The sequence below is a fragment of the Salvelinus namaycush genome, chromosome 10 (assembly GCF_016432855.1).
Source record: "Salvelinus namaycush isolate Seneca chromosome 10, SaNama_1.0, whole genome shotgun sequence".
In the NCBI taxonomy this organism is placed as follows: Eukaryota; Metazoa; Chordata; class Actinopteri; order Salmoniformes; family Salmonidae; genus Salvelinus; species Salvelinus namaycush.
In genome coordinates this window covers 36801442-36828341 of record NC_052316.1, presented here as the reverse complement: position 1 = coordinate 36828341, position 26900 = coordinate 36801442, and the positions used below count along the sequence as shown (strand labels likewise).

Sequence of the window (26900 nt, the reverse complement as noted above, 5' to 3'; positions counted from 1 at the left end):
ACACAATATTCACACTGTGTTGCTCAGAACACAGAAGAGCACACAATATTCACACTGTGTTGCTCAGAACACAGAAGAGCACACAATATTCACGCTTTGTTGCTCAGAACACAGAAGAGCACACAATATTCACACTGTGTTGCTCAGAACACAGAAGAGCATACAATATTCACACTGTGTTGCTCAGAACACAGAAGAGCACACAACATTCACGCTGTGTTGCTCAGAACACAGAAGAGCACACAATATTCACACTGTGTTGCTCAGAACACAGAAGAGCACACAACATTCACGCTGTGTTGCTCAGAACACAGAAGAGCACACAATATTCACACTGTGTTGCTCAGAACACAGAAGAGCACACAACATTCACGCTGTGTTGCTCAGAACACAGAAGAGCACACAACATTCACACTGTGTTGCTCAGAACACAGAAGAGCACACAATATTCACGCTGTGTTGCTCAGAACACAGAAGAGCACACAACACTGTCACCATGCAGTCTAGACACACAGGAAGCCAGACACAAGCACATGACTCACAGGGTAGGTAGCTGAGGTACAGACATCTAGTAAAGCACAGCAATAACAGAGCTATTGTAGAGAGTAGCATTGTAGATCACCTCAAACTGTCTTATCTCAGGACTGATCACTGTTGGAAGTTGTTTTGACAGGTCTGATTCGTTTGAGGACTTGTTGTTTGGTTTGGAATAGATCTCCAGATTCAAAGAAACCTGTTGGGGGATTGAGAGAAACAGTAACAGAGCTACCTTAGATGAAGAGATACCAAGACATACCGAAATGGAATGCTGAAAAGTAGAAAGACAGAACTGCCTGCATTCTTCACTGCAGACTCCCTCTTTTTTTGCAGTGTGTATTCTTTGTTCCCTCTCAGTTGCCCAGATACCATCCATAGTTAACTAGTTTTTACCCCCTCCATCCTCTTACCTCTGCCCTCTTCCCGCCGCCCTCCACCCGCTTCCTGTTCCTGTTGTTTGAGTCAGGTGGCACTCCTGTTCCTGCTCTCTTATTGGCTGGGAGTTCAGGTGGCCCCCAACAGGGTTTTACCTGGGACCAAAAGGGATCTACCTGGAATCAAAAAGGGTTCTTCAAAGGGTTTGCCGATGGAGACAGCTGAAGAACCCTTTTAGGTAATTTTTTCTAGGATTGTAGCAGGGACAGAGGAAGAGGTCAGGGAATGTGATAGAGGCAGGGTGAGGCTGTGAAAGGTAACCTCAAAACCAGCGGGGACATAGGCTGTGACAGAGGCAGGAGCAGGTACTGACAGTTGCCCAGAAGGACAGTGGCAGGTAGTGACAGGTCTTCACAGAGCCTGTAGACAGACAGGAACAGGTACCTAAGATACTGGATATCTAAGGAGGAAGAGACAGACAGACATAGACGCATATTTTAACTCTTGTCACGTATCTCTTGGACTTCTGGCAGTTTCATTTTGCATGCTACAGATGAGGCATGTTTAGACTGTGCCTTGGGAGATTGCATGGAGATTGGCCTCCTCCCTGTGCTGGGTTGATTATTCATTCGTCGACTCTGGCATTTGTTGTTTATTCATGAGTTGAGTCACTGGTGTTGAATTTAAGCACTGGCCTAGAGGGTAGGGATAAAGATACTGTACTGTGTGTGTACGTGCGTGTTTGTGTGTGTGTGTGTGTGTGTGTGCGTGCGATGCTACTTCGTGCAGACACACTCAAGGCTCTGGTTCCCCCGCTGCGTGTTGCACTGTACTATGAGAGGTGGAGGTGTGAGACGACAGGCATAGACAGACATGGCAGAATGACGAGGCTGGAATATAGGGACCAGAAATGCAGGGCGATAACTGGACATTCATTTTGGGTAAGAATGGATTGGAAAATTGTGTATAGTAGATATATGATAGTCCTACTCCCTTTGAAAAAGTCTACACAAAAAATTGGAAAATATGTCCAGAAAGTTATGCCAATTTCAGTCTCTGTGTAAGAGGTACTTAATCTTAAAGGTCCAATTCAGCCATTTCTGTCTCAATATCAAATCATTTCTTGGTGACAATTAAGTACCTTGTTGTTATTGTTTTCTACAAAAATTGTTTAAAAAAACCCAAAAATAGCTTCTTAGCAAAGAGCAATTTCTCAAGCAAGAATTTTCGAGGACTGTCTGAGTATGGACGGGAAAACTGACAGCTAGTTGTTTTTGGCAGAGAAGTTTGGAACTCTCTTTTTTTATTGATCTATTAACTAATTTACCGCCTGTGTCACGACTTCCGCCGAAGTCGGTCCTTCTCCTTGTTCGGGCGGTGTTCGGCGGTCGACGTCACCAACCTTCTAGCCATCATTGATTCATTTTTCATTTTCCATTGGTTTTGTCTTGTCTTCCTTCACACCTGGTTCCAATCCCATCAATTACATGTTGTGTATTTAATCCTCTGTTTACCCTCATGTTTTGTCGGAGATTGTTTTATTGTATGTTTGTGCAAGTCATGTGTCGGTGTGCGACGGGTTTTGTACCCACTTATGGTCTTTTTTGTATATTTTGTTTTTTGGAGTTGTATGAGCACTTATTAAACGACTCCGTTTATACCAAGTTCCTTTTCCTGCGCCTGACTTCCCTGCCACCGACACGCACCCATTTCAGCCTGGTGAAGGCCCGGGAGGCCTGCGCCACCCAGGCCTCCCGGGTGGCGCAGTGGTCTAGGGCACTGCATCGCAGTGCTAGCTGCGCCACCAGAGTCTCTGGGTTCGCGCCCAGGCTGGGCTGGGTTCGCGCCCAGGCTCTGTCGCAGCCGGCCGCAACCGGGAGGTCCGTGGGGCGACGCACAATTGGCATAGCGTCGTCCGGGTTAGGGAGGGTTTGGCCGGTAGGGATATCCTTGTCTCAGTATGTAAAATGTAATAAAATGTATGCACTCTACTGTAAGTCGCTCTGGATAAGAGCGTCTGCTAAATGACTAAAATGTAAAATGTAAATGTAAATGTCAAAACAGGCTGAGATTACACACAGCTCTTACACTAAAATGGCATCATCATTTTCACAGTATTATTCCAACCTCATTGTGTGGAAATATATATAAAACACAGCAAAATCACATTTTTGACTACACTGGGCCTTTAACAGTTGCTGTACTGTTTTAGTATACTGTTCCAAGTCATTTCAGTCAGCTCCAGTCTCTTTGGTCTGAATATGGAGGAAGAGCAATTAAGTTTGCTTCCTTTCTGAGTTCATGTTTTAAAAGGCTGGTATCATGGCAGGTTACATATCTAATGACGCAGAATCGTCTTGATTTGTGTTTCCTGAGAGAAAGGGACTATTATCCCTGCTGTAAAGGTAGATATCAGCCATTCTCTGTTGTACTTTGTAACATAATAAGTGAGGATGAAGTGTAGACAGAGGTAGCTGCCAGGTTCCTCCCTATTCATTGGCTATAATATGAGTTACTGTATGTCTGTTGATGATAGTGCATTGATTTAGACAGAGGACTCATTTAGCCAGAGGACTCATTTTGTTATGTCCGTTGTTAGAAGGAGACCAAGGTGCAGCGTGGTAGGTGTACATATTACTTTTATTTTAAATGACACCAAAATACAAAGCGAACGTAAAGCTTTATGCAGTGCAGAAAGCAACTACACACAAACAAGACCCCACAACTGAAGGTGGGAGAAAAGGGCTGCATAAGTATGATCCCCAATTAGAGACAACGATAGACAGCTGCCTCTGATTGGGAACCATACCCGGCCAACAAAGAAATAGACAAACTAGAATGCCCACCCAAATCACACCCTGACCTAATCAAATAGAGAAATAAAAAGGCTCTCTAAGGTCAGGGCGTGACACATTTAGACAGAGGAGTAATTTACAAAGAGGAGTAATTTAGCCAGTACTAATTTAGCCAGAGCAGAGCCAGTATCAGAGGAAGGGGACTTGACAGATCAGTGATCAACAGAAAGGGATCCATCTGCATTGGCCATGAGGACCATTTGAGATGTGAATGAATATTAGCCTTCAAAGAGCGTTCTGCTACTCAATAATAGATGAAAAGCTCAACCTTGATCCACAGGACCACAGGTCTGGCCTCTGTTCTGACACTGGAGAGTATAGCCAGTCTGGAACTCTATGAATACACACAGATGGTCACAAACACAGACACACACAAACACAGACAGACACACACACACACACACACACACACACACACACACACACACACACACACACACACACACACACACACACACACACACACACACACACACACACACACACACACAGACACACACAAACACAGACACACAAACACATACACACACACACACACACACACACACACACACACACACACACACACACACACACACACACACACACACACACACACACACACTGCTTGTTGATTTTGTGTGCTCGGAGCTTGACTGTGTGTGTGTGTGTGTGTGTGTGTGTGTGTGTGTGTGTGTGTGTGTGTGTGTGTGTGTGTGTGTGTGTGCGCCGTCTGTGTGTGGGACTGTGTTTGATCTGTTCTTCACACACTTAATCATCTCTCTCCTCTGGTTCGTCCTCAGGATTGAAAAAACGTACCAGGAAGGCCTTTGGGATACGGAAGAAAGAGAAGGGAGACAAAGACAATGACTCCACGTAAGTATACCAGTCAAACTTACACTTGCACGCACACATACACACACACACACACACACACATACACATACACAGCAGTCATCCAAATATGATTCCACTGGCTGTGGATGTTCTATCGAGGGAGTTGAGGTTCTATTGACCATGAACGTTCCACCTGAGGAGCTCTACAGTTTGAGACGTAATGTCCGCTCATGCGATGACAGTTGCCTTGGCAGCTGTAGTCTGTGCCCATGCCTCTGTGAAACTAACTGTAGCTGAGGCTCAGCACTGTGATCAATTACTACCTTGCCCAGGCCTTTTCTCTAATTTTGTTTGGGACGTATCGATTCACCTCACAGGGTTGTATGTGCATGATAACTTTTCATTTTGATTAATGACTCCTGAGATCTGATAGGTGGGTATGTTGCTGTGTGTGTGTGTGCATGCCCGCCTGCTGCCCGTCCGTCCGTCCGGGTGTATGTATTTGTGTGTGGGTGAAGTTTTCCCTGAGAAAGCCCCTATAGACTGTGGTATTCCAGTGAGCTGCTTTGCTAATTGGCAGTGCACTTCAGTTTGAATATAAACTATTTTATTATATGGCAAGTGGATTTCAAGATTCTTACTTTCCTTTTTTCTTTCTCTCGCTCTTTTTTTCCTCAGGGGGTCCCCTGACAGAGATGGGGGTGTAAGTATCCCAAAATCGTTCATGTTTTATCTAATGGATTAATCACACAACTTGTTCAGCTGAGAAATAGTCCATAATATCTTAGTTTGTTACCTTTTCAATAAAGAAGTTTGTCATTGCTGGAAGGAGGAAGACATAACTGGCTATTTACAAGCTTGATTTAATACTGTCATTTTAAGACTCTCAGTCCTTTAGGAGAATCAGCACTGTAACATTAGTGTCCCTTTTTAATAGACTCTAGACTCTAGAATCAAATGAAATGAGTCTATTGAATAACTTATTAACTGTTACATGATTTGTACTGTATTTGTGTCCTCTTTGTTGTCGACCGTCATCATTCAGGATCCCCAGCAGATTGAATCGGTATTGAACACTATGCAGTCCCCTCTAGCGTAGGATAGTTACTCTACTACCAGACTCCACTAGAGCTTAATGCACCTAGTTGCCCTATAGGTAGCATTGCCATCAAGTAGCGCTAGCCAATCACTCAATAGTATAGACGTGCATGAGTTGAGTATACATGATTCTGATTGGTGGGATTCATTGTGATGTCATGTTGTTCTGTTTTCAGTCCCAGAAGAAGGCCAATGGAGCAGCTGTCAATGGGTTCTCTGGAGAGATCGACTGGGACAGATATGTAAGGAACCAGCATTCTACCCTTTGAACAAGCTCATATAGCACATGATAGAAAACAATCAATATATGTTATAGAGAATATATATTCTTCTGACCCATCTGTTACTGTTTTACTGTTGTTTCTTAACATTCTGGGGTATGTCAACGTAGCATCAGGGTTGGGCTCAATTCAATCAATTCAGAAACTGAATTGACAGAATTGAAATGGAATTAAGCCCAACCTTGATTAGACTGGGACAGATACAGTATGTAATTAAAGCAAAAATCATTATTCTACCCTTGTAACGAGCCCATAGCACATGATTTTCAGTTAAATTCCTGAATTGACTGAATTGAAATGGAATTGAGCCCAACCCCGATTAGCATGGTGTAAATATGGTGTGTCTGTTGCTCTGTCTGTTTCAGAACACCCCTACGGTGGACGATGAAGGTTACAGTCTCAGGCCAGATGAGGAGGAGGGGCCAGGATCAGATATCCTTTGTATCTACTATACACCCTAATAGAGCTAGAAATTAATTACATCACACTACATAGTATATCACTGTATGCTAGTACACCCTATATCACTGTGTGCTAGTCTGTATCAGTTTGTACTTGTTTCTGTCGGTATGTTTGTATGTCTGACTGACTGAATTAGTGAATGACTGTCTGACTAGATCAGAAACATTTAGTATTCAGCCCACCACAGTACTAGTCTGGCAAACACCTAACTGTGAATCACGACAGCCAGGCCATCACAGAACAGCCTATCAGTACCGTCAAGCATCATCTCATCTCAACTCAATAACAAGCAGACAGACTACCGGGGAAAAACTGAGCATCACTTCAACTCAATAACAGCTAACGGCACGCTTCCTGGAATTACTATGTAATGATTAGTCTGATATTTATGGAACCTACTGTTCTGTGAGGAGATTGTACAGTATCCTGGTTGTATGCTGTAGTATATGCTATTTGGCAGAGATTTAGATATATAAACACGCTCTGGGGTAAAGTTTCTCCTAGGTACAGATCTAGGATCAGCTTCCCCTCCCCCAATCCTAACCTTAACCATTAGTGTGGAAAATACTAAACTGACCCCAGATCAGCATCTAGGGGCAACTTCACCTTACCCCTATCACCTATGACCTTCAGCATTGAAACCATTGCTGTCCTTAACGGCGACCCACCTGGCCCCAAACCCCCCAAGGAGCACTTCTTCTCCTCCAGCGAGTCAGAGGGAGAGGAGGACCACCGGAAAAAGTTTAAGATCAAGATCAAACCGTTACCAGCGGAAAGTGCCAACTGTTTGGCCCCGTCAGTAGATGAACTCAAAGCCTCCATAGGCAACATAGCTCTGTCTCCCTCTCCTCTGGTGAGTACCTCCCCCCCGCCTTCACTGCTCTGTCCTCACTGGGGTCATGATGTCACTTCCTCATCATGTTACTGTGTTGTTATGAAGTAGAACTATAGAACTGTATTCTAGAATGTGTTTGAACTGTTGTATCTGTTTAATTGTTCTGTTGCTCATTAGGGAAGTTCTTTCCACAGCTCACAACACATTACTTTCTGTATGTCTTTGTGTGGTTCTCTGTCTCACTGCATGTTGTTTACGTTTCTTTTCTCCTCATTACCCCATGCATATGCCTGTCTGGGAGTGAATGATAGTATCTCAGAGCCAATTCCATCCATATCCCTGGAATGACAATTAGCTAGGGAGACATGCGTTAGTTTACCCTCTACTACACAACTGCTGATGGTAGGGAGGTTGGGGAGAGAGGAGAGGTGGTGGCTGGCAGGTCTTTAGCCTTCTGCTGTGACCTCAGTGGACTGACTACGAATTACTCGAGTGGAGTTTAAGACAAGGCAGATGTCTCTGAACAGCCCTCAGAAACCAATTACAGTTATCCCATTGCCAACAGTGGGGTGTTTGAGTCTCCACCACAGGGCTGGCTCGAGGCATAAGCCACATAAGCGGTCGCTTAGGGCCCCAGCCCAGTAGGGGCCCTCCCCCAAAATGTGTTTATTTATTTTGTCTTTTTAGTAACTCCGTTGGGGTCTCAACTTACTGTTGAGCGTTAGAATAGTAGAATGGTGCAAGTCCCAAACTTGGTTGTGCATCAGCAATTTTTCTATTGTTATGTCAAGACACTTGACAGCCATGACAGCTAACCATTTATAGATTGGTAAATTAGTCTAGCCAGCTATCTAAAATTGTAGTAATCATAGCCAAATACCGACTGGTCATGCAGGGCACATGCCCAGGGTCCCTGACCTCCGGGGGCCCCCATTGACATTTTTTCAACCAAATCTTGCTTAGGGCCCCCAAAAGACTAGAGCCGGCCCTGCTCAGCCACTTTGAACTGGAGAGAGAGTTTAGCTGATCTAGGGTCAGATTCCCACACCACAATAACAATGACAACCCATGAGATTCAAACACTCAAATTAAAAGCTTCACTTAACCTCAGAATAGCAGTGATCCAAACATGAGAGGGGAGTGGGAGGGACAGCTGTTGAAGGAGTTTCTCTTTGGGATGCCCACCCCCTTCCTCCTCCACCCTCCCTCTTCCACCTCCACCCTACTGTACCTGTAACTTTCTAGTTGGGACAGTTAGCTCCAGTGTCAATAATTCAGCCTGGAAAGTGGGCATTCACAGTGAGGTTCTGTCCTGTACAAACGCAAGGACAGTCTCTGGTCATACGAGAACCTTATAGACTCAATAATTCATCCATCCGCTGGCTGTCGAGCCGGTAGCTAGCCGCTAGCTCCCTTACCAGGAACAGTGAGCAGGTGTTTGGTTGTCTTAAGGTGTACCTGGCTCTATCTGTGTGTAGAGGGATTTGACAATAGAGATCAGCATACAATGGCTGTGTGGTTTTATTGTCACATACCCCCAGATAGGTGCAATGAATTGGGTTGTTTTACAGAGTCAGCTATAGTGGTACAGCGCCCCTGCAGCAAATTAGGGTTAAGTGCCTTGCTCAAGGGCACACCGTCAGATTGTTCACCTTGTTGGCTCGGGTGTTCGAACCAGCGAGCTTTCGCTTACTGGCCCAACGCTCTAACCGCTAGGCTACCTTCCGTCTAACATTAACACCTAAGTTTGATGCCTAAAGTTCATATTCTGTTAACTCATACCCAAAATCCAGGCTGTATCACAACCGGCCGTGAGTCCCATAGGGCAGCGCACAATTGGCCCAGCGTCGTCCGGATTTGGCCAGTGTAGGCTGTCATTGTAAATAAGAATTTTTTCTTTACTGACTTGCTGTTGGTATTTGTACTGACATCCTTTACTGACATCCTGTACTTGTATTTGTAGCCAAAGCAGGAATTGGAGAGAAACATAGAAATAAAAACACCTCAAACTTGTATCTCAAACAGACCGTTTAAAAAATGCTTGCTATTTCCTCATAGAGGATGAGTTGGCCAATCAGCAGTCTACTCACAATAATATTTTTATTGACCGGTGTACGCCCACACTATTCCAACACAGAAAAGCTGCTTTTTAACATAATTAATCACTCATTTTGCAAGGAAAACTATTTAACTCGTAATTAATTATAGGTCATAATATCATAGAAATCTGGAAACACTGGGCAGTTACTTTAATGTAGAGATCTATCCCCAAGCCAGGATTCCAACTCCCACGTCCGAGTAGAAAGCAGTGTCAACTCTGTCCTGTTCTCTCCAGATTAAGTATATGCCAATTAGCCTCTCCCCTATTTAAAACCTCACCAGGCTGTCCAGAGTGCTGAAACTTCAGCTTTTTTTCCCTCTTTCTCTCCCTTGACCTCTATCTCTCTGTATTAAAGTTGAATGTGCTGTTGTTGGAGGGTGATGGCTGTTGAGAATACAGAAGGAGAGACAGAGGAAGACAGTGTGTGTGAGAGCAGATTAACCTCCCATAGGCCTTTCTGTTCCACAGTACAGGAGATGTATCACTGGAGTTTCCTTGTGCTCATCAACTCTCCCTGAAGCCATGGAGTTTGATTAGACTATTGATTAAACATCCAGTCACTCATCAGATCAAAGTTGCGTATCAATATACTGTAGATAGATGAACGGATGGGTGTGGAAACTGAAATGGATAGACAGATTGGTAGATGGTGGATACTTGTGTTCTCACCTTGGATGTTCTCATTAGGCAGAGAAGAAACCTATTGACATGATATATGTTTGTTTAGTCAGTCAATATTCACCTCCATATTACCCATCCGTAATTTCTGCTCATAGCTTTGTATGTGATTGTAGGTTATCTCCACTGACATAGTATCCCCTCTACCCTATCTCTCCCCTCCTCTGTCCTGCCCCCTCCCTTTATCCCCTCTCTACCCTTCTTCCCCTTTTTTTCTACCCTCTCTTTGTCTTCCTCCCTTATGTATGATGCTATCTTCTGTAGAGGAGTAGTCCGGTAAGCCTGTTCTTGTCATATTGTCTGACTTTCTTTCTTGTGTACGATCTTTCTCTCTGCTCTTTCCTGTCTGTCTGTCTGTCTGTCTGTCTGTCTGTCTGTCTGTCTGTCTGTCTGTCTGTCTGTCTGTCTGTCTGTCTGTCTGTCTGTCTGTCTGTCTGTCTGTCTGTCTGTCTGTCTGTCTGTCTGTCTGTCTGTCTGTCTGTCTGTCTGTCTGTCTGTCTGTCTGTCTGTCTGTCTGTCTGTCTCTCTCTCTCTCTCTCTCTCTCTCTCTCTCACTGTCTCTCTATCCTTCTAGCTATCTCTCTCTCTCTCACTGTCTCTCTCTCTCTCTCTGTTAGCATGAATTGCCCGCTTGTTCCATGTCAGTTTTCTCCCTTCAGGTTTGTGATTCAGCGTACTAACTTTTCTCTCTAAGGACTATGTTATTGAATGTCAGGTGGGTGTCCATTTGATCCATTGTAATAGAGTAAGAGAAATATGCAATAGCAATACACCACACTCAGGTGTAGAGGTGAACCAGGATTTGGGGAGAACAGGTTGCTCTGAGTGAGTACTGATGGGCGTAGGATTTAACACTACCACAATACCAGCACAGAGATGGCTGCTGTTCAGTGACCTTCGCTAAGATGGAAATCTGGCTGCTTGGAGACTGAATGGGGAATAAATGAAGGGAGGGAGAGATGATAGGAGACAGCAGAAGGAGGAGACGGGAGAAAGACACGGCTCTGCAAGATGCAGCTGAATGAAGCCACAGCAGGTCCACAGATTAGCAGAGAGGATCAGCTATTATGGACTGTGGATGACTGTGATTTCTCTCTCAACATACACATACACACCAACACATGATCTTGCAGCCACACACATGCACACATCACTACAACAATACTCTATCTCTCCTGTTGGCAGTGTAACTGTTGTATTGGGGGTGTAACAGTGTTCTGTTGGGAGTCTAACAGTGCTCTGTTGGGAGTGGTGTGCGGGAGTGTACAGTGCTCTGTTGGGGTCAACAGTGTTTGTGTTGGGAGTGTAACAGTGTTCTGTGGGGTGTAACAGTGTTTGATGGGAGTCTAACAGTGTTGTGTTGGGAGTGTAACAGTGTTCTGTGTGGAGTCTAACAGTGTTGTGTTGGGAGGATTGTGTAACAGTGTTCTGTGGGAGTCTAACAGGGTTGTGTTGGGAGTGTAACAGTGTTCTGTTGGGAGTCTAACAGTTGTGTTGGAGTGTAACAGTGCTCGTTGGGAGTGTAACAGTGCTCTGTTGGGGGTGTAACAGTGTGCTGATGGGAGTCTAACAGTGTTGTGTTGGGAGTGTAACCGTGTTTGTTGGGGGTGTAACAGTGTTCTGTGGGGTTGGAACAGTGTTGATGGGAGTCTAACAGTGGTTGTGTTGGGAGGGTTAACAGGTTTCTGTTGGAGTGTCTATGGTTGTGTTGGGAGTGTAACAGTGTTGTGTTGGGGGTGTAACAGTGTTCTGTGGGAGTCTAACAGGTGTGGGAGGTAACAGTGTTGGGTGGGAGTGTAACAGTGTTCGTTGGAGTTATGGTTGTGGTTGGGGTGTAACAGTGTTGTGTTGGGAGTGTAACCGTGTGTGTGGGAGTGTAACAGTGTTGTGTTGGGAGTGTAACAGTGTTCTGTTGGGAGTGTAACGGTGTGTCTTGGTGTATGGTTCGTGTTGGGAGTGTAACAGTGTTCTGTTGGGGGTGTAACATGTTGTGTTGGGAGTGTAACAGTGCTCTGTTGGGAGTTAACAGTGTTTGTGGAGTGTACGTGTTTGTTGGAGTGTAAACAGTGCTCTGTGGGAGTGAACAGTGTTGTGTGGAGGTACAGTGCTCTGTGGGAGTGTAACAGTGTTGTGTTGGGAGTGTAACAGTGTTTGTGTGGGAGTTAACAGTGCTTGTGGGAGTGTAACAGTGTTTGTTGGGAGTGTAACAGTGCTCTGTTGGGAGTCTAACAGGTTGTGTTGGGAGTGTAACAGTGCTCTGTTGGAGTAAACAGTGGGTGTTGGGAGTGTAACAGTGCTCTGTTGGGAGAGTCTAACAGTGTTGTGTTGGGAGTGCGTAACAGGTGTTCTGTTGTGGGAGTGTAACAGTGTTTTGTTGGAGTGTAAACAGTGTTCTGTTGGAGTGTAACAGTTGTTCGTTGGGAGTGTCACTGTTGTGGGAGTCTAACAGTGTTGTGTTGGGAGTGTAACAGTGCTCTGATGGGAGTGTAACCGTGTTGTGTTGGATGGAACAGTGTTCTGTTGGGAGTGTAACAGTGTTGTGTTGGGAGTGTAACAGTGTTGTGTTGGGAGTGTAACAGTGTTCTGATGGGAGTGTAACAGTGTTGTGTTGGGAGTGTAACAGTGTTGTGTTGGGAGTGTAACAGTGTTGTGTTGGGAGTGTAACAGTGTTGTGTTGGGAGTGTAACAGTGTTGTGTTGGGAGTGTAACAGTGCTCTGTTGGGAGTCTAACAGTGTTCTGTTGGGAGTGTAACAGTGCTCTGTTGGGGGTGTAACAGTGCTCTGTTGGGAGTGTAACAGTGTTCTGTTGGGAGTCTAACAGTGTTCTGTTGGGAGTCTAACAGTGTTCTGTTGGGGGAGTAACAGTGTTCTGTTGGGGGTGTAACAGTGTTGTGTTGGGAGTGTAACAGTGTTCTGTTGGGAGTCTAACAGTGTTGTGTTGGGAGTGTAACAGTGTTCTGTTGGGAGTGTAACAGTGTTGTGTTGGGAGTGTAACAGTGCTCTGTTGGGGGTGTAACAGTGTTCTGTTGGGAGTGTAACAGTGTTGTGTTGGGAGTGTAACAGTGTTCTGTTGGGGGTGTAACAGTGTTGTGTTGGGAGTGTAACAGTGCTCTGTTGGGGGTGTAACAGTGTTCTGTTGGGAGTCTAACAGTGTTGTGTAACAGTGCTCTGTTGGGGGTGTAACAGTGTTCTGTTGGGAGTGTAACAGTGTTCTGTTGGGAGTGTAACAGTGTTCTGTTGGGAGTCTAACAGTGTTCTGTTGGGAGTGTAACAGTGCTCTGTTGGGGGTGTAACAGTGCTCTGTTGGGAGTGTAACAGTGTTCTGTTGGGAGTCTAACAGTGTTCTGTTGGGGGAGTAACAGTGTTCTGTTGGGGGTGTAACAGTGTTGTGTTGGGAGTGTAACAGTGTTCTGTTGGGAGTCTAACAGTGTTGTGTTGGGAGTGTAACAGTGTTCTGTTGGGAGTGTAACAGTGTTGTGTTGGGAGTGTAACAGTGCTCTGTTGGGGGTGTAACAGTGTTCTGTTGGGAGTGTAACAGTGTTGTGTTGGGAGTGTAACAGTGTTCTGTTGGGGGTGTAACAGTGTTGTGTTGGGAGTGTAACAGTGCTCTGTTGGGGGTGTAACAGTGTTCTGTTGGGAGTCTGACATTGTTGTGTAACAGTGCTCTGTTGGGGGTGTAACAGTGTTCTGTTGGGAGTCTAACAGGGTTGTGTTGGGAGTGTAACAGTGTTCTGTTGGGAGTGTAACAGTGTTGTGTTGGGAGTGTAACAGTGTTCTGTTGGGGGTGTAACAGTGTTGTGTTGGGAGTGTAACAGTGCTCTGTTGGGGGTCTAACAGTGTTGTGTTGGGAGTGTAACAGTGTTCTGTTGGGGGTGTAACAGTGTTCTGATGGGAGTCTAACAGTGTTGTGTTGGGAGTGTAACAGTGTTCTGTTGGGAGTCTAACAGTGTTGTGTTGGGAGTGTAACAGTGTTCTGTTGGGAGTCTAACAGTGTTGTGTTGGGAGTGTAACAGTGTTCTGTTGGGAGTCTAACAGTGTTGTGTTGGGAGTGTAACAGTGCTCTGTTGGGAGTGTAACAGTGCTCTGTTGGGGGTGTAACAGTGTTCTGTTGGGGGTGTAACAGTGTTCTGTTGGGAGTCTAACAGTGTTCTGTTGGGAGTGTAACAGTGTTCTGTTGGGAGTGTCATGGTTGTGTTGGGAGTGTAACAGTGTTGTGTTGGGGGTGTAACAGTGTTCTGTTGGGAGTCTAACAGTGTTGTGTTGGGAGTGTAACAGTGTTGTGTTGGGAGTGTAACAGTGTTCTGTTGGGAGTGTCATGGTTGTGTTGGGAGTGTAACAGTGTTGTGTTGGGAGTGTAACAGTGTTGTGTTGGGAGTGTAACAGTGTTGTGTTGGGAGTGTAACAGTGTTCTGTTGGGAGTGTAACGGTGTTCTGTTGGGAGTGTCATGGTTGTGTTGGGAGTGTAACAGTGTTCTGTTGGGGGTGTAACAGTGTTGTGTTGGGAGTGTAACAGTGCTCTGTTGGGAGTCTAACAGTGTTGTGTTGGGAGTGTAACAGTGTTGTGTTGGGAGTGTAACAGTGCTCTGATGGGAGTGTAACAGTGTTGTGTTGGGAGTGTAACAGTGCTCTGATGGGAGTGTAACAGTGTTGTGTTGGGAGTGTAACAGTGTTGTGTTGGGAGTGTAACAGTGCTCTGATGGGAGTGTAACAGTGTTGTGTTGGGAGTGTAACAGTGCTCTGTTGGGGGTGTAACAGTGTTCTGTTGGGAGTCTGACATTGTTGTGTAACAGTGCTCTGTTGGGGGTGTAACAGTGTTCTGTTGGGAGTCTAACAGGGTTGTGTTGGGAGTGTAACAGTGTTCTGTTGGGAGTGTAACAGTGTTGTGTTGGGAGTGTAACAGTGTTCTGTTGGGGGTGTAACAGTGTTGTGTTGGGAGTGTAACAGTGCTCTGTTGGGGGTCTAACAGTGTTGTGTTGGGAGTGTAACAGTGTTCTGTTGGGGGTGTAACAGTGTTCTGATGGGAGTCTAACAGTGTTGTGTTGGGAGTGTAACAGTGTTCTGTTGGGAGTCTAACAGTGTTGTGTTGGGAGTGTAACAGTGTTCTGTTGGGAGTCTAACAGTGTTGTGTTGGGAGTGTAACAGTGTTCTGTTGGGAGTCTAACAGTGTTGTGTTGGGAGTGTAACAGTGCTCTGTTGGGAGTGTAACAGTGCTCTGTTGGGGGTGTAACAGTGTTCTGATGGGAGTCTAACAGTGTTGTGTTGGGAGTGTAACAGTGTTCTGTTGGGGGTGTAACAGTGTTCTGTTGGGGGTGTAACAGTGTTCTGATGGGAGTCTAACAGTGTTGTGTTGGGAGTGTAACAGTGTTCTGTTGGGAGTGTCATGGTTGTGTTGGGAGTGTAACAGTGTTGTGTTGGGGGTGTAACAGTGTTCTGTTGGGAGTCTAACAGTGTTGTGTTGGGAGTGTAACAGTGTTCTGTTGGGGGTGTAACAGTGTTCTGTTGGGGGTGTAACAGTGTTGTGTTGGGAGTGTAACAGTGTTGTGTTGGGAGTGTAACAGTGTTCTGTTGGGGGTGTAACAGTGTTGTGTTGGGAGTGTAACAGTGTTCTGTTGGGAGTGTAACGGTGTTCTGTTGGGAGTGTCATGGTTGTGTTGGGAGTGTAACAGTGTTCTGTTGGGGGTGTAACAGTGTTGTGTTGGGAGTGTAACAGTGCTCTGTTGGGAGTCTAACAGTGTTGTGTTGGGAGTGTAACAGTGTTGTGTTGGGAGTGTAACAGTGCTCTGATGGGAGTGTAACAGTGTTGTGTTGGGAGTGTAACAGTGCTCTGATGGGAGTGTAACAGTGTTGTGTTGGGAGTGTAACAGTGTTGTGTTGGGAGTGTAACAGTGCTCTGTTGGGAGTGTAACAGTGTTCTGTTGGGAGTGTAACAGTGCTCTGTTGGGAGTGTAACAGTGTTCTGTTGGGAGTGTAACAGTGCTCTGTTGGGAGTCTAACAGTGTTGTGTTGGGAGTGTAACAGTGCTCTGTTGGGAGTCTAACAGTGTTGTGTTGGGAGTGTAACAGTGTTCTGTTGGGAGTGTAACAGTGTTGTGTTGGGAGTGTAACAGTGTTCTGTTGGGAGTGTAACAGTGTTCTGTTGGGAGTGTCACTGTTGTGTTGGGAGTGTAACAGTGTTGTGTTGGGAGTGTAACAGTGTTGTGTTGGGAGTGTAACAGTGCTCTGTTGGGAGTGTCATGGTTGTGTTGGGAGCAGAGTATGTGAGAGGAGCATAGCTGCAGCAGAGGGAGGAGTGGAGTGTGCCCAATTTGACTGGAGCGCACAGTGAGATTCACAAAGGCTGGAGCGTCGGCCTTCTTTCCCGCTCCAATTTCAGTCCAGTAGCGCTAACTTCACCAGCTCAGGGCATGCCTGGCCCAGCATGCATTTGTAGTCTACTTGTGTGCTGCTACAGCCCCTTACTGTAGCTACTGTCATGGAGTTTGCTAAATATTTCTTTAAAGTAACTGATAAAACACACAGGTGCTAAATCAAGGTGACTTACAAAGATGAGGTCCAAGAGCAAGAGAGGGAGTGTGGTGATGTAGAGTCTACAACTAAAGAATCATTGTGAAATATGAAAAAAAAACATATCAGAAAGCATGATGGTGTACTTACTGCATGCACATGCTAAAAGAAAGGAAGAAGGTGGGTAGATTACTAAGTGTGTCATTGTCACAAAGTATATACAGTTGAAGTCGGAAGTTTATATACACTAGGTTGGAGTCATTAAAACTCGTTTTTCAACTACTCCACAAATTTCTTGTTAACAAACTATAGTTTTGGCAAGTCGGTTAGGACATCTACTTTGTCCATGACACAAGTACATTTTCCAACAATTGTTTACAGACAGATTGTTTCACTTATAATTAACTGTATCACAATTCCAGTGGGTCAGAAGTTTACATACATTAAGTTGACTGTGTCTTTAAACAGCTTGGAAAATTCCAGAAAATGATGTCATGGCTTTAGAAGTTTCGGATAGGCTAATTGAGATCATTTGAGTCAATTGGAGGTTTATCTGTGAATGTATTTCTGGGCCTACCTTCAAACTCAGTGCCTCTTTGCTTGACTTCATGGGAAAATCAAAAGAAATCAGCCAAGACCTCAGAAAAAAAATTGTAGACCTCCACAAGTCTGGTTCAGTCTTGGGAGCAATTTCCAAACGCCTGAAGGTACCACGTTTATCTGTACAAACAATAGTGCGCAAGTATAAACACCATGGGACCACGCAGCAGACCATTGTTGGGGGATTTGATTGATTTTGGCCCAATAGGCCTGGCACGTTCAAGGAGCTTTTCAGTTTTGATTGGGTTATTTGGCCTAATAATCGAAACACTTTTACACCTTTACACTTTTGAATAAGGTGTTATCAATAATTTTATACAAACAGAATCAGGAAATAAGATAGCCCACTTCAGGTCTCAATGTTCTGTGGAAACATTAAACCCCTTTGTCTACATCGTTCACACAGTCTCAGCTTTAACATTTAGGCCTACCTATAGAATCATTTTAAAACAACTCTGCATCTCTGCCCAGCCTGGCAAGAGTGGCCAAAAGGGTGTTACGCATCCCCAGTGGCTCTGCAAGTGAGGAGATGATATTATCCGCTGCTGCCCGGCTCTCCAGGCACCATCGCATCAGCCTGAAGCCACAGACTGGCCAAACTCGTGTTTCTAAAAATGAATTCAAAAAATGAATTAAAAGGCACTAATAAGTCATTTTTCATTTAATGTTTATTTAATTCGAAGTCCAAGCCTATATGGGCAATTTATAGACTATAATGATTAAATACAGCTATTGTGTCACACTCGCAAATGCTTCACAATGTTTTTCTTTGTAGGCTATAGACTTGAAATAATAATACTATAGCCTAAATCATTCATTTTTGTTATTTATTTCTTAGGGTCCCTGTCTGGCTCCTGACCTATTTACAGTTTATATGCTGTTTAATATGACATGTAACCAATTTGAAATGATTTGCGCTTCTTACTGTACGTTCACCTTTTCATGTTTATTCAAATACTTTTCATTCAAATCCATATGGTTTGGTTTCAATACTTCAAAACTAAATGGTAGGTCCAGGTATTCACAAAAAATGGCTGCTGGTTAAATAGTGATTTTAATGAACGGAGCGAATTTAGAGCAGCAGTTTTTTTCCAGTGAGTGTGGAGCGGTTTTTAACGGAGCGGATGGAAAGGACATGGAGCGCTGAGCAATGAGCGGGATTTCCAACAGCTCAACTATGCTCACATGCTCTGGTTAGGAGTGTCACTGTTGTGTTGGGAGTGTCACTGTTGTGTTGGGAGTGTAACTGTTGTGTTGGGAGTGTCACAGTGGTTGTGAGTGTAACTGTTGTGTTGGGAGTGTCACTGTTGTGTTGGGAGTGTCACTGTTGTGTTGGGAGTGTCACTGTGGTTGTGAGTGTAGCTGTTGTGTTGGGAGTGTCACTGTTGTGTTGGGAGTGTAACTGTTGTGTTGGGAGTGTCACTGTGGTTGTGAGTGTAACTGTTGTGTTGGGAGTGTAACTGTTGTGTTGGAGAAGTGTCCTTTACTGATTTGTCACTCTCTGACCAGGTGTCTGTTCTCTCTTCCTTTTTGCTGGTCACAGAGACGTAGCCCGGTAAGTGTTCCTCCGTTCCGTTCTGTTTCCCTGGGCTGGGGTAAATAACAAACACTTTTTGTCCCTCTGTGCATCCTGTAACCTGCTGGGGGAGTGGAGAGGGGTGGGGTTGATTGCTGAAATGACAGATCAGGAAAAGATGGCTAAGAAGATACAGGTTTTGTCTTCTAAGTCCCTGGGTGAATCTCAGTCTTTCTTTGATTCCTTGTGTCCTCTCTCCTTGCCTTCTCTCTTCACCTCCCTCTTGACATTTTGAGAAGGAGTTGGGGAGAGGATGGGAGGAGATGATGCAAGCAATCGAGGAAGGACTTTTGAGATTCACCCAATGTTGACAGATTTACCCTTTGATCTGTCAATTCAGACACACCTCAGCTGATCCTCTATCTCCCTCCCTCCCTCCCTCCCTCTCTCCTTCTTTCTCCTCCCTCTCTTTTCCTTCTTGTCATTTCTCATTGAGAGTTATTTCATGCACTGTATCCTGACTAACAAGCATCACTCTCTGTCTTGGTCTCTTTCTTTCTCTCATTTCCTCTCTCTCTTTCTCTCTCTCTCTCTTTCTCTTTCTCTATTTCTCTCTCTCTCTCTCTGTCTCTCTCTCTCTCTCTCAATTTCAATTTAAGGACTTTATTGGCATGATAAACATATGTTTAAAATTGCCGAAACAAGTGAAATAGATCATAAACAAAAGTGGGAAAAAAAAGAATTAACTGTAAACATTACACTCACAAAAGTTCAAAAAGAATAAAGACATTTCAAATGTCATATTATGTGCAAATAGTTAAAGTACAAAAGGGAAAATAAATAAACATAAATATAGGTTGTATTTACACCGGTGTTTGTTCATCACTGGTTGCCCTTTTCTTGTGGCAACAGGTCACAATTATTGCTGCTGTGATGCACACTGTGGTATTTCACCCAATAGATATGGGAGTTTATCAAATTTGGATTTATTTTTGAATTCTTTGTGGGTCTGTGTAATCTGAGGGAAATATGTGTCTCTATGGTCATACATTTGGCAGGAGGTGAGGAAGTGCAGCTCAGTTTCCACCTCATTTTGTTGGTGGAGTCTGTACATAGTCAAAGTTGTACTTAATTTTGGGTCAGGTCAGGTATTCTGGCACTGTACTTTCTGTTTAGGGCCAAATAGCATTCTAGTTTGCGCAGTTTTTTTGTAAATTCTTTCCAATGTGTCAAGTAATGATCTTTTTTGTTTTCTCATGATTTGGTTGGGTCTAATTATGTTGCTGTCCTGGGGCTCTGTGGGGTCTGTTTGTGTTTGTGAACAGAGCCCCAGGACCAGCTTGCTTAGGGGACTCTTCTCCAGGTTCATCTCTCTGTAGGTGATGGCTTTGTTATGGAATGTTTGGGAATCGCTTCCTTTTAGGTGGTTGTAGAATTTAACGTCTCTTTTCTGGATTTTGATAATTAGCGGGTATCGGCCTAATTCTCCTCTGCATGCATTATTTGGTGTTTTACGTTGCACACTGAGGATATTTTTGCAGAATTCTGCACGCAGAGTCTGAATTTGGTGTTTTTCCCATTTTGTGAATTCTTGGTTGGTGAGCGGACCCCAGACCTCACAACCATAAAGGGCAATGCGTTCTATAACTGATTCAAGTATTTTTAGCCAGATCCAAATTGATATGTTGAAATGTATGTTACTTTTGATGGCATAGAAGGTCCTTATTGCCTTGTCTCTCAGCTCATTCACAGCTTTGTGGAAGTTACCTGTGTTGCTGATGAGGTATGTATTTTGTGTGCTCTAGGGCAAGTGTCTAGATGGAATTTGTATTTGTGGTCCTGGCGACTGGACCTTTTTTGGAACACCATTATTTTGGTCCTACTGAGATTTACTCAGGGCCCAGGTCTGACAGAATCTGTGCGGAAGATCTAGGTGCTGCTGTAGGCCCTCCTTGGTTGGGGACAGAAGCACCAGATCATCAGCAAACAGTAGACATTTGACTTCAGATTCTAGTAGGGTGAGGCCGGGTGCTGCAGGCTGTTCTAGTGCCCTCGCCAATTCGTTGATATACATGTTGAAGAGGGTGGGGCTTAAGCTGCATCCTTGTCTCACCCCCCGGCCCTGTGGAAATAAATGTGTGTTTTTTGACAATTTTAACCCCACACTTATTTGTGTACATGGATGTCGTATGTTTTCCCCCCAACACCACTTTCCATCAATTTGTATAGCAGGCTCTCATGCCAAATTGGGTTAAAAGCTTTTTTGAAATCAACAAAGCATAAGAAGACTTTGCCTTTGTTTTGGTTTGTTTGTCAATTAGGGTGTGCAGGGTGAATACGTGGTCTGTCGTACGGTAATTTGGTAAAAAGCCAATTTGACATTTGCTCAGTACATTGTTTTTGCTGAGGAAATGTCTGCTGTTAATGATAATGCAGAGGATTTTCCCAAGGTTGCTCTATACGCATATCCCATGGTAGTTACTGTCTGTCTGTCTGTCTGTCTGTCTGTCTGTCTGTCTGTCTGTCTGTCTGTCTGTCTGTCTGTCTGTCTGTCTGTCTGTCTGTCTGTCTGTCTGTCTGTCTGTCTGTCTGTCTGTCTGTCTGTCTGTCTGTCTGTCTGTCTGTCTGTGTCTGTCTGTCTGTCTGTCTTTACCTCTGGGTTTCTCTTTCTCTCTACCTCTGGGTTTCTGCATCTCTCACTCTGTCATTATGCTGTCTCATCTGTCTCTCCTCAATGCTGTGCAGGTTGTGCAATGACTTGAGCTTACATGATGCTTTAAAGACCAACTCTTTCTGTTTCTGACAGCTTTCTGTGCCTATTGAGACTCATGCTAGAAAGCTGTAGAATGGATTCTAATGGCTATTATACAATTATCAAATATTATTTTAATTCATGTAACTGCATTTTGTGTCACTTTCAGTAACAACAAGCAATATTCTATACTCCCTTCCATGCAGAAATGTGCATTGTTTTATTTATTTAAAAAAACATGTCAGCTCGTAAGTCCTAAGGCCAATAGCTACTAGATTGTTCCACGGTATTTCTGAGTGAATAGGCCTAATATTAGTCATCCACTTCCCCGTGGAGACAGGGCAGCCAATGGTCTCATCCGATTAGCTCATCCTAAGGTTATAGAGACCATCTTCTGACCTTCGCTAGTAGACAGGCTCCCTCCTGGAAATACTGTATGTAATGTGAACATTCAACATGGTGTTACTCATGGATTTTAAACCCCTTTAATATTTCCATATAAGTCATTTGAGTGTAAAATGTAGTGTGATATGTTTTTATGTTGTCTTTTTACAAATGTATGTTTTTATTACAGGGGTTGATGAATAAGGACTGTAGTAAGTATCTAAGATTTCTTATCTTGTTTTTGTTGTCGCTTTCGCTAAATGCTTCGGTTAGAAACAAAACTCAAGTAATTGACTAGTTTCTGTTTTAGTGTGTGTGAGGCAGTTGACCTGCATGTCTGTGAATGAATCTCTCCTCAGGTGAAGAGATACAGGTAGCTCGGCCAAGACGTTCTGCACCCATTGCAGCCCCCACGTTAGCAGCCCCGGTGCTACAAGCCCCCAGGTACGTCTCTGTCTGTCCCCTTTTCATCTGTCAGCTACACCCCTCCCCAATGCCCCAACCCCCAGGTACATCACGGTCTGTCCCCCACTGACCTGTCTCGCCCCAGGGCTCGGTACTGTTACTCCTTGTATATAACCTCGTTATTGTTTTTATTGTGTTATTATTTCCTTTTTTATTTAGCAAATATTTGTCTTACTTTTTAACTCTGCATTACACCTGTTGTATTCAGAAAATATGACCAATAAAAAAATCATACCTCGGCACTTTCATTAACCTCTGACTTCCAATCTCATGACTACTCAACAATCACTGATTTAGTGACGTTAAGTTAAAGACTGATACATCCCCTTCCTTCCCTCGTGACATGAATACATCTCCGGTTGTAGTATGCTGAGTGAGGTGACTGAAGTGTCTGTGGAAGTCTCTGTGTTAGTGTGATGGTTTGACTCAGTCTGCTGTCCCATCTCCCTGTGTTGAGTGAGCCGACTGAAGCGTGTCTGTGATAGTCTCTGTGATGGTCTGACTAACACTGTCTGTCACTTCTTATCTCCCTCCACTCCCTCAGTCGTACCAGACGATGCTACAGCCTACTAACCCTGTCTGTCTCTGTCACGCTCTCTATCTCCCTCCCAGAAGTAAGAAATCCCCAGCAGTACCACTACCAGAGAAGGAACCAGCCCCAGTACCAGCCCCAGTACCAGCCCCAGTACCAGAGGACACTACAGCCTTATTTGGACCTCCCCTGGAGACAGCCTTCAGAGAGCAGAAAACTGAAGGTACAACTCTCTGCCGCATCTATCTTTGTCACTGTCATTCTTTCTTTCTGTGTGTGTGTGTGTGGTTGTGATTGAGCGTGTGTGTGCGTATATGTGGTGTGTGTGTGGTTGTGATTGAGCGTGTGTGTGCGTATATGTGGTGTGTGTTGGTGTGTGTGTGGTTTTGATTGAGCGTGTTTCTACCTTGTTTAGTTGTGATTGAGCACTGTAACAACTCTGTGACTTCTTGTGATCCACTAAGGCTGGCAGTGACACTAAAGACACTGCACCAGAATAACACCAACAACCTGGATGCTTTTTATTACCTACACTTTTTATTACCTACACTGCCTCTCTACCACCTCTAAAGACACTGTCCCTCTTTCCTGTCACCTGCACACACTGCCACTATGTCTTGCACACTAAACATTTCACAAACACACTAGGGGTCAGAGGCACTATGAGGTTACGTTTGGTTCCTCCGTGGTTGGTTTGCTGTGATGTCATGTGGATCCTCCCCTCATCCCTCTTCCAGTCACGGTGGATTTAGCTCTGCAGGCTCTGGGATGATGGGAAGCTCTTAGATGGTTATGTAACTACCTGCTGAGGCATAGCTAATGTCACCACACACATACAGTACAGCAGCCGTTCCTTTTTAACACTGTCCATTCAGAGATAGAACTATGTGGATAATGTCCCTACATGTAGTATCTCCCGTTCTCAATGGAGTGGAAAAGTTCTGAGGAACTGATAGTGTTCCTAAGATCTCTTCATTGTTCTCTCTTAGTCAGGTAGTTTTTGAAAAATACAATTTGTTCTGAGGGACTCAAATGAAAAGAAATCCATCTCTTTTTAAGTAATGGTTATAGATGAAGTGTCTCTTTTTTAGCACAGTGTTTGGTTATTTTTGATCTGACATGTTTAGGCTAATGCTAACATTACTTTATTTTTAGGAATTTTAAGTCCCCCTGAGGTATTTTTATTTAGCTCATGATACTGAAACCTCCTCTATGTTATGTCTCCTGTCTGTTCTGAATGTAGTGGGAATATCTGAGCAGGTGGTGTGTGACGTGTGGGGTGCTCCTCTACCTGAGTCTGAGTCACTGAGCCCAGACTTCTCTTTCACCAGAACCTTCTCCACAGGAAGTATGTTTTCTGTTTATGTTGCACTTCCTGGAATGACTCTGGAATGACTGCACGGAACCATCCACTCACCTCATAAACAAACTCACCCTCACGAATGAAACTAACGAGCGATCTGTGAATGAGCACGCCATTAACTCTCTCTCTTCCTCTGCAGCCTGTACTAATGCACTAATTTCATCCATTATTAGTTTGAGAAATAATTAAATCCATATACCATAGAGTTCAGATTAGATCGGGTAGATTTACTAATGTTGAGCATCATGATTCAATCACCTCTTCCTCCCTGCATCTGCATCTGCCATGGGTTATGGGCCATATGCATGGTGGTGTATGTCATGGGGCTGTATAGTATTTCCTGTCCTGCGCTGGTGTGGTGCAGCCAGACACTAACCCCAGTGGCCTCTAGATGGTGCCACCCTTTATAGTGCCATGCTGTTCATGGCCGCACTGATGTCATTGCAGCTCCGCCTCCGCTTCCGCCCAAGAATGTCCCTCCCTCCAGCCCTCCTCCCTTCCCTCCCTTCTTCGCTACACCTCATATATCTCCAAACCATCCCCTCTTTGTATGTTTAATTGTTCTCTGTATTGCTTTCTTTTTCTTGCATTTGCTGTCTCTCTCTATCTCTGTCGGCTCTCTCTCATTCTCATACAAACTGTTATGATCCTCTCTCCCTGCACATGACTGTCTGTCAGAATTGTCATTATCGACAGAAGGCTCAGAAAGGAAGACCTCCATCCCAAACCTGGACAACATTTTCGGCCCAGCGGAGCCCTCTGCCTTTGGCGAGGAGTCTGCCGACAAGTGGGTCTGCTTCAGCGAGGAATTGGCAGCCTCTGAAAGACCGCCCCCTCCGAAGGACCCAGCCCCGCCCCTATCAACGTCCCCAGCCCCTCCAGAAGATCCCCCCGCCTCTCCTGTACCCACCTCCCCTCTCCCTTCGGAAGACCCTTCTCCCTCTCTCCCCCCTCTCCCTACCTCCCCTCCCCCACAGGAAGAACCGGTCTCTTCTTTACCCACCTCTGAAACCCCTACAGAGGAACCAGCACTCTGCCTACCCACAGTCCCACCCGTGCCTAAAGACCCTACACCCCCACCCACACCACTTCCACCAAAGGACCATACACCACACCCCACTCCTCTACCCACCATTGTCCCCCCTCTTGACCCACCCCCCAGCATTGCCCCTGTTCCCCCAATCCCTTCACCCCCCAGTGTTGCCCCTGTCCCCCCTGCGGTCCCCTCTCCTCCCAAAGCAAGAACACCTGTCTCCCCCACCAGCCCCCCTGGCCATGCCATTGTGGACGAGCCCTCACGCACCATAGCCCCACCCCTTGTCTTTGTCGAGGAGGAACGGAAGAGTCCTGAAGGGGCAGCTCCGCCTGTCCCGCCTGCCCCATCGAACGAGGGCCTTGTTGAAACCGCCGCCTCGCCCAAAGATGTTGGTCAGGTGTCCCGTGCTGCCCCTCCACCTCCTCCACCCCCTACGTACAGGGCAGTTGTGTCCTCGCCAGGACCCACGACAGAGGGCATGGGTAGTGGTGAGTACCCCCAAGCGTCACACTCATTCATAACAGAAAAACCCACCTGACCACTGTCAGAATCAGTCTGTCTGTGTTGTAGAGATTTTCTGCTGTATCATGCAGTTAGCTAGTGTAAGCACATACTTGACAGGTTGTCATTGTAAATAAAGAGTTGGTTCTTAACTGACTATCTATTTAAGGCAATGAGGTGTATAGCCCAAGGGATGAAACTCCTGCATAGCAGTTGTGAGTAGCCTGATTGTTTATTCCATATTGTTCACTTTACCTGGACCTGTCCTGTTTTTAGGATTTAGGTTTTTAGGTTGTTAGCATGTCAGCACATTTTTTTATTTGATTCGGCGCAATTTAGGTTAGGCTATTTGATCGGAGAAACCTGCATGATGTTAAAAGTTTCCTTCTCATTACATTGTCATCCATTTTCTCTCCAGCCTGTAGGCTACAGAAAGGCCACATACTGTACTATTTCTACCACTATATCTGCTACATGATTTATATTAGATCATTTTTTTGACAGAACTTTGTTGTTGGAGGTGCATCTTGGTCCTCGTCAATCTGCCGCCAGAGGCGGCCGCGTAATCCTGCCTAATGAGCGGGCCAGTCTTGCTGAAATATAGCTCAACCGTTTGACGAGGAAAAACACTGGATGTTTGGCGTCTTTAAAAAAATAATATTTATTAATTATGAAATTATTCAAAATATTAATAACAGTCCAGCCATGAGGCCACTAGAGGCCTGCAGGAAAGGGCTACAATGATTTACACCACACACAATCTTGCTTTACAATCATCACAAACTCTGTTATGTAGTATTGTTCTTCTGTAGACCAGACATTGTAGTGTACATGACCATGAGGAGGACAAGGACAGTTTGTTTAGTTTAACACAAAGGGAATGGGAAACCAGGTTTGAGGACTGAAAACACAGCTGGGACAGATCTCGCTGACGCAGCACATCGAAACGTCAGGATGAGTAGAAATTCTGGCCCGGAATGTCTTGTCCCACTGTGGGAAAATAGTCCCCCAATAAATGGACTGGCCCAAGTCAAATCATAGTTTATTGGTTGCGTACACAGTTTAACAGGTGTTATAGTGGTGCACCGAAATGCTTATGTTCCTAGCTCATAACAATGCAGTCAAATGTCAGACATTACAATTTTTTAAATTAAAAGGCAAGTACAGTGGACAAATCCAGTTAACAACCCAAATAGCACTGTATCAAAAT

The 26900-nt window shown here is 44.8% G+C and overlaps 1 protein-coding gene across 1 annotated transcript in view; it reads left to right on the top strand.

The window, feature by feature from the left end:
• sgip1a (SH3GL interacting endocytic adaptor 1a) overlaps positions 1-26900 on the top strand; it is a 111651-nt gene that overhangs the window by 64197 nt on the left and 20554 nt on the right. The window contains exons 3-12 of the mRNA XM_039001741.1: positions 4550-4622; positions 5262-5286; positions 5864-5923; positions 6328-6394; positions 7105-7281; positions 22153-22237; positions 22871-23013; positions 24034-24138; positions 24832-25055; positions 25131-25677. Coding sequence (XP_038857669.1) covers positions 4550-4622; positions 5262-5286; positions 5864-5923; positions 6328-6394; positions 7105-7281; positions 22153-22237; positions 22871-23013; positions 24034-24138; positions 24832-25055; positions 25131-25677 — 1506 coding nt within the window. The remainder of the gene's footprint in view (positions 1-4549; positions 4623-5261; positions 5287-5863; positions 5924-6327; positions 6395-7104; positions 7282-22152; positions 22238-22870; positions 23014-24033; positions 24139-24831; positions 25056-25130; positions 25678-26900) is intronic.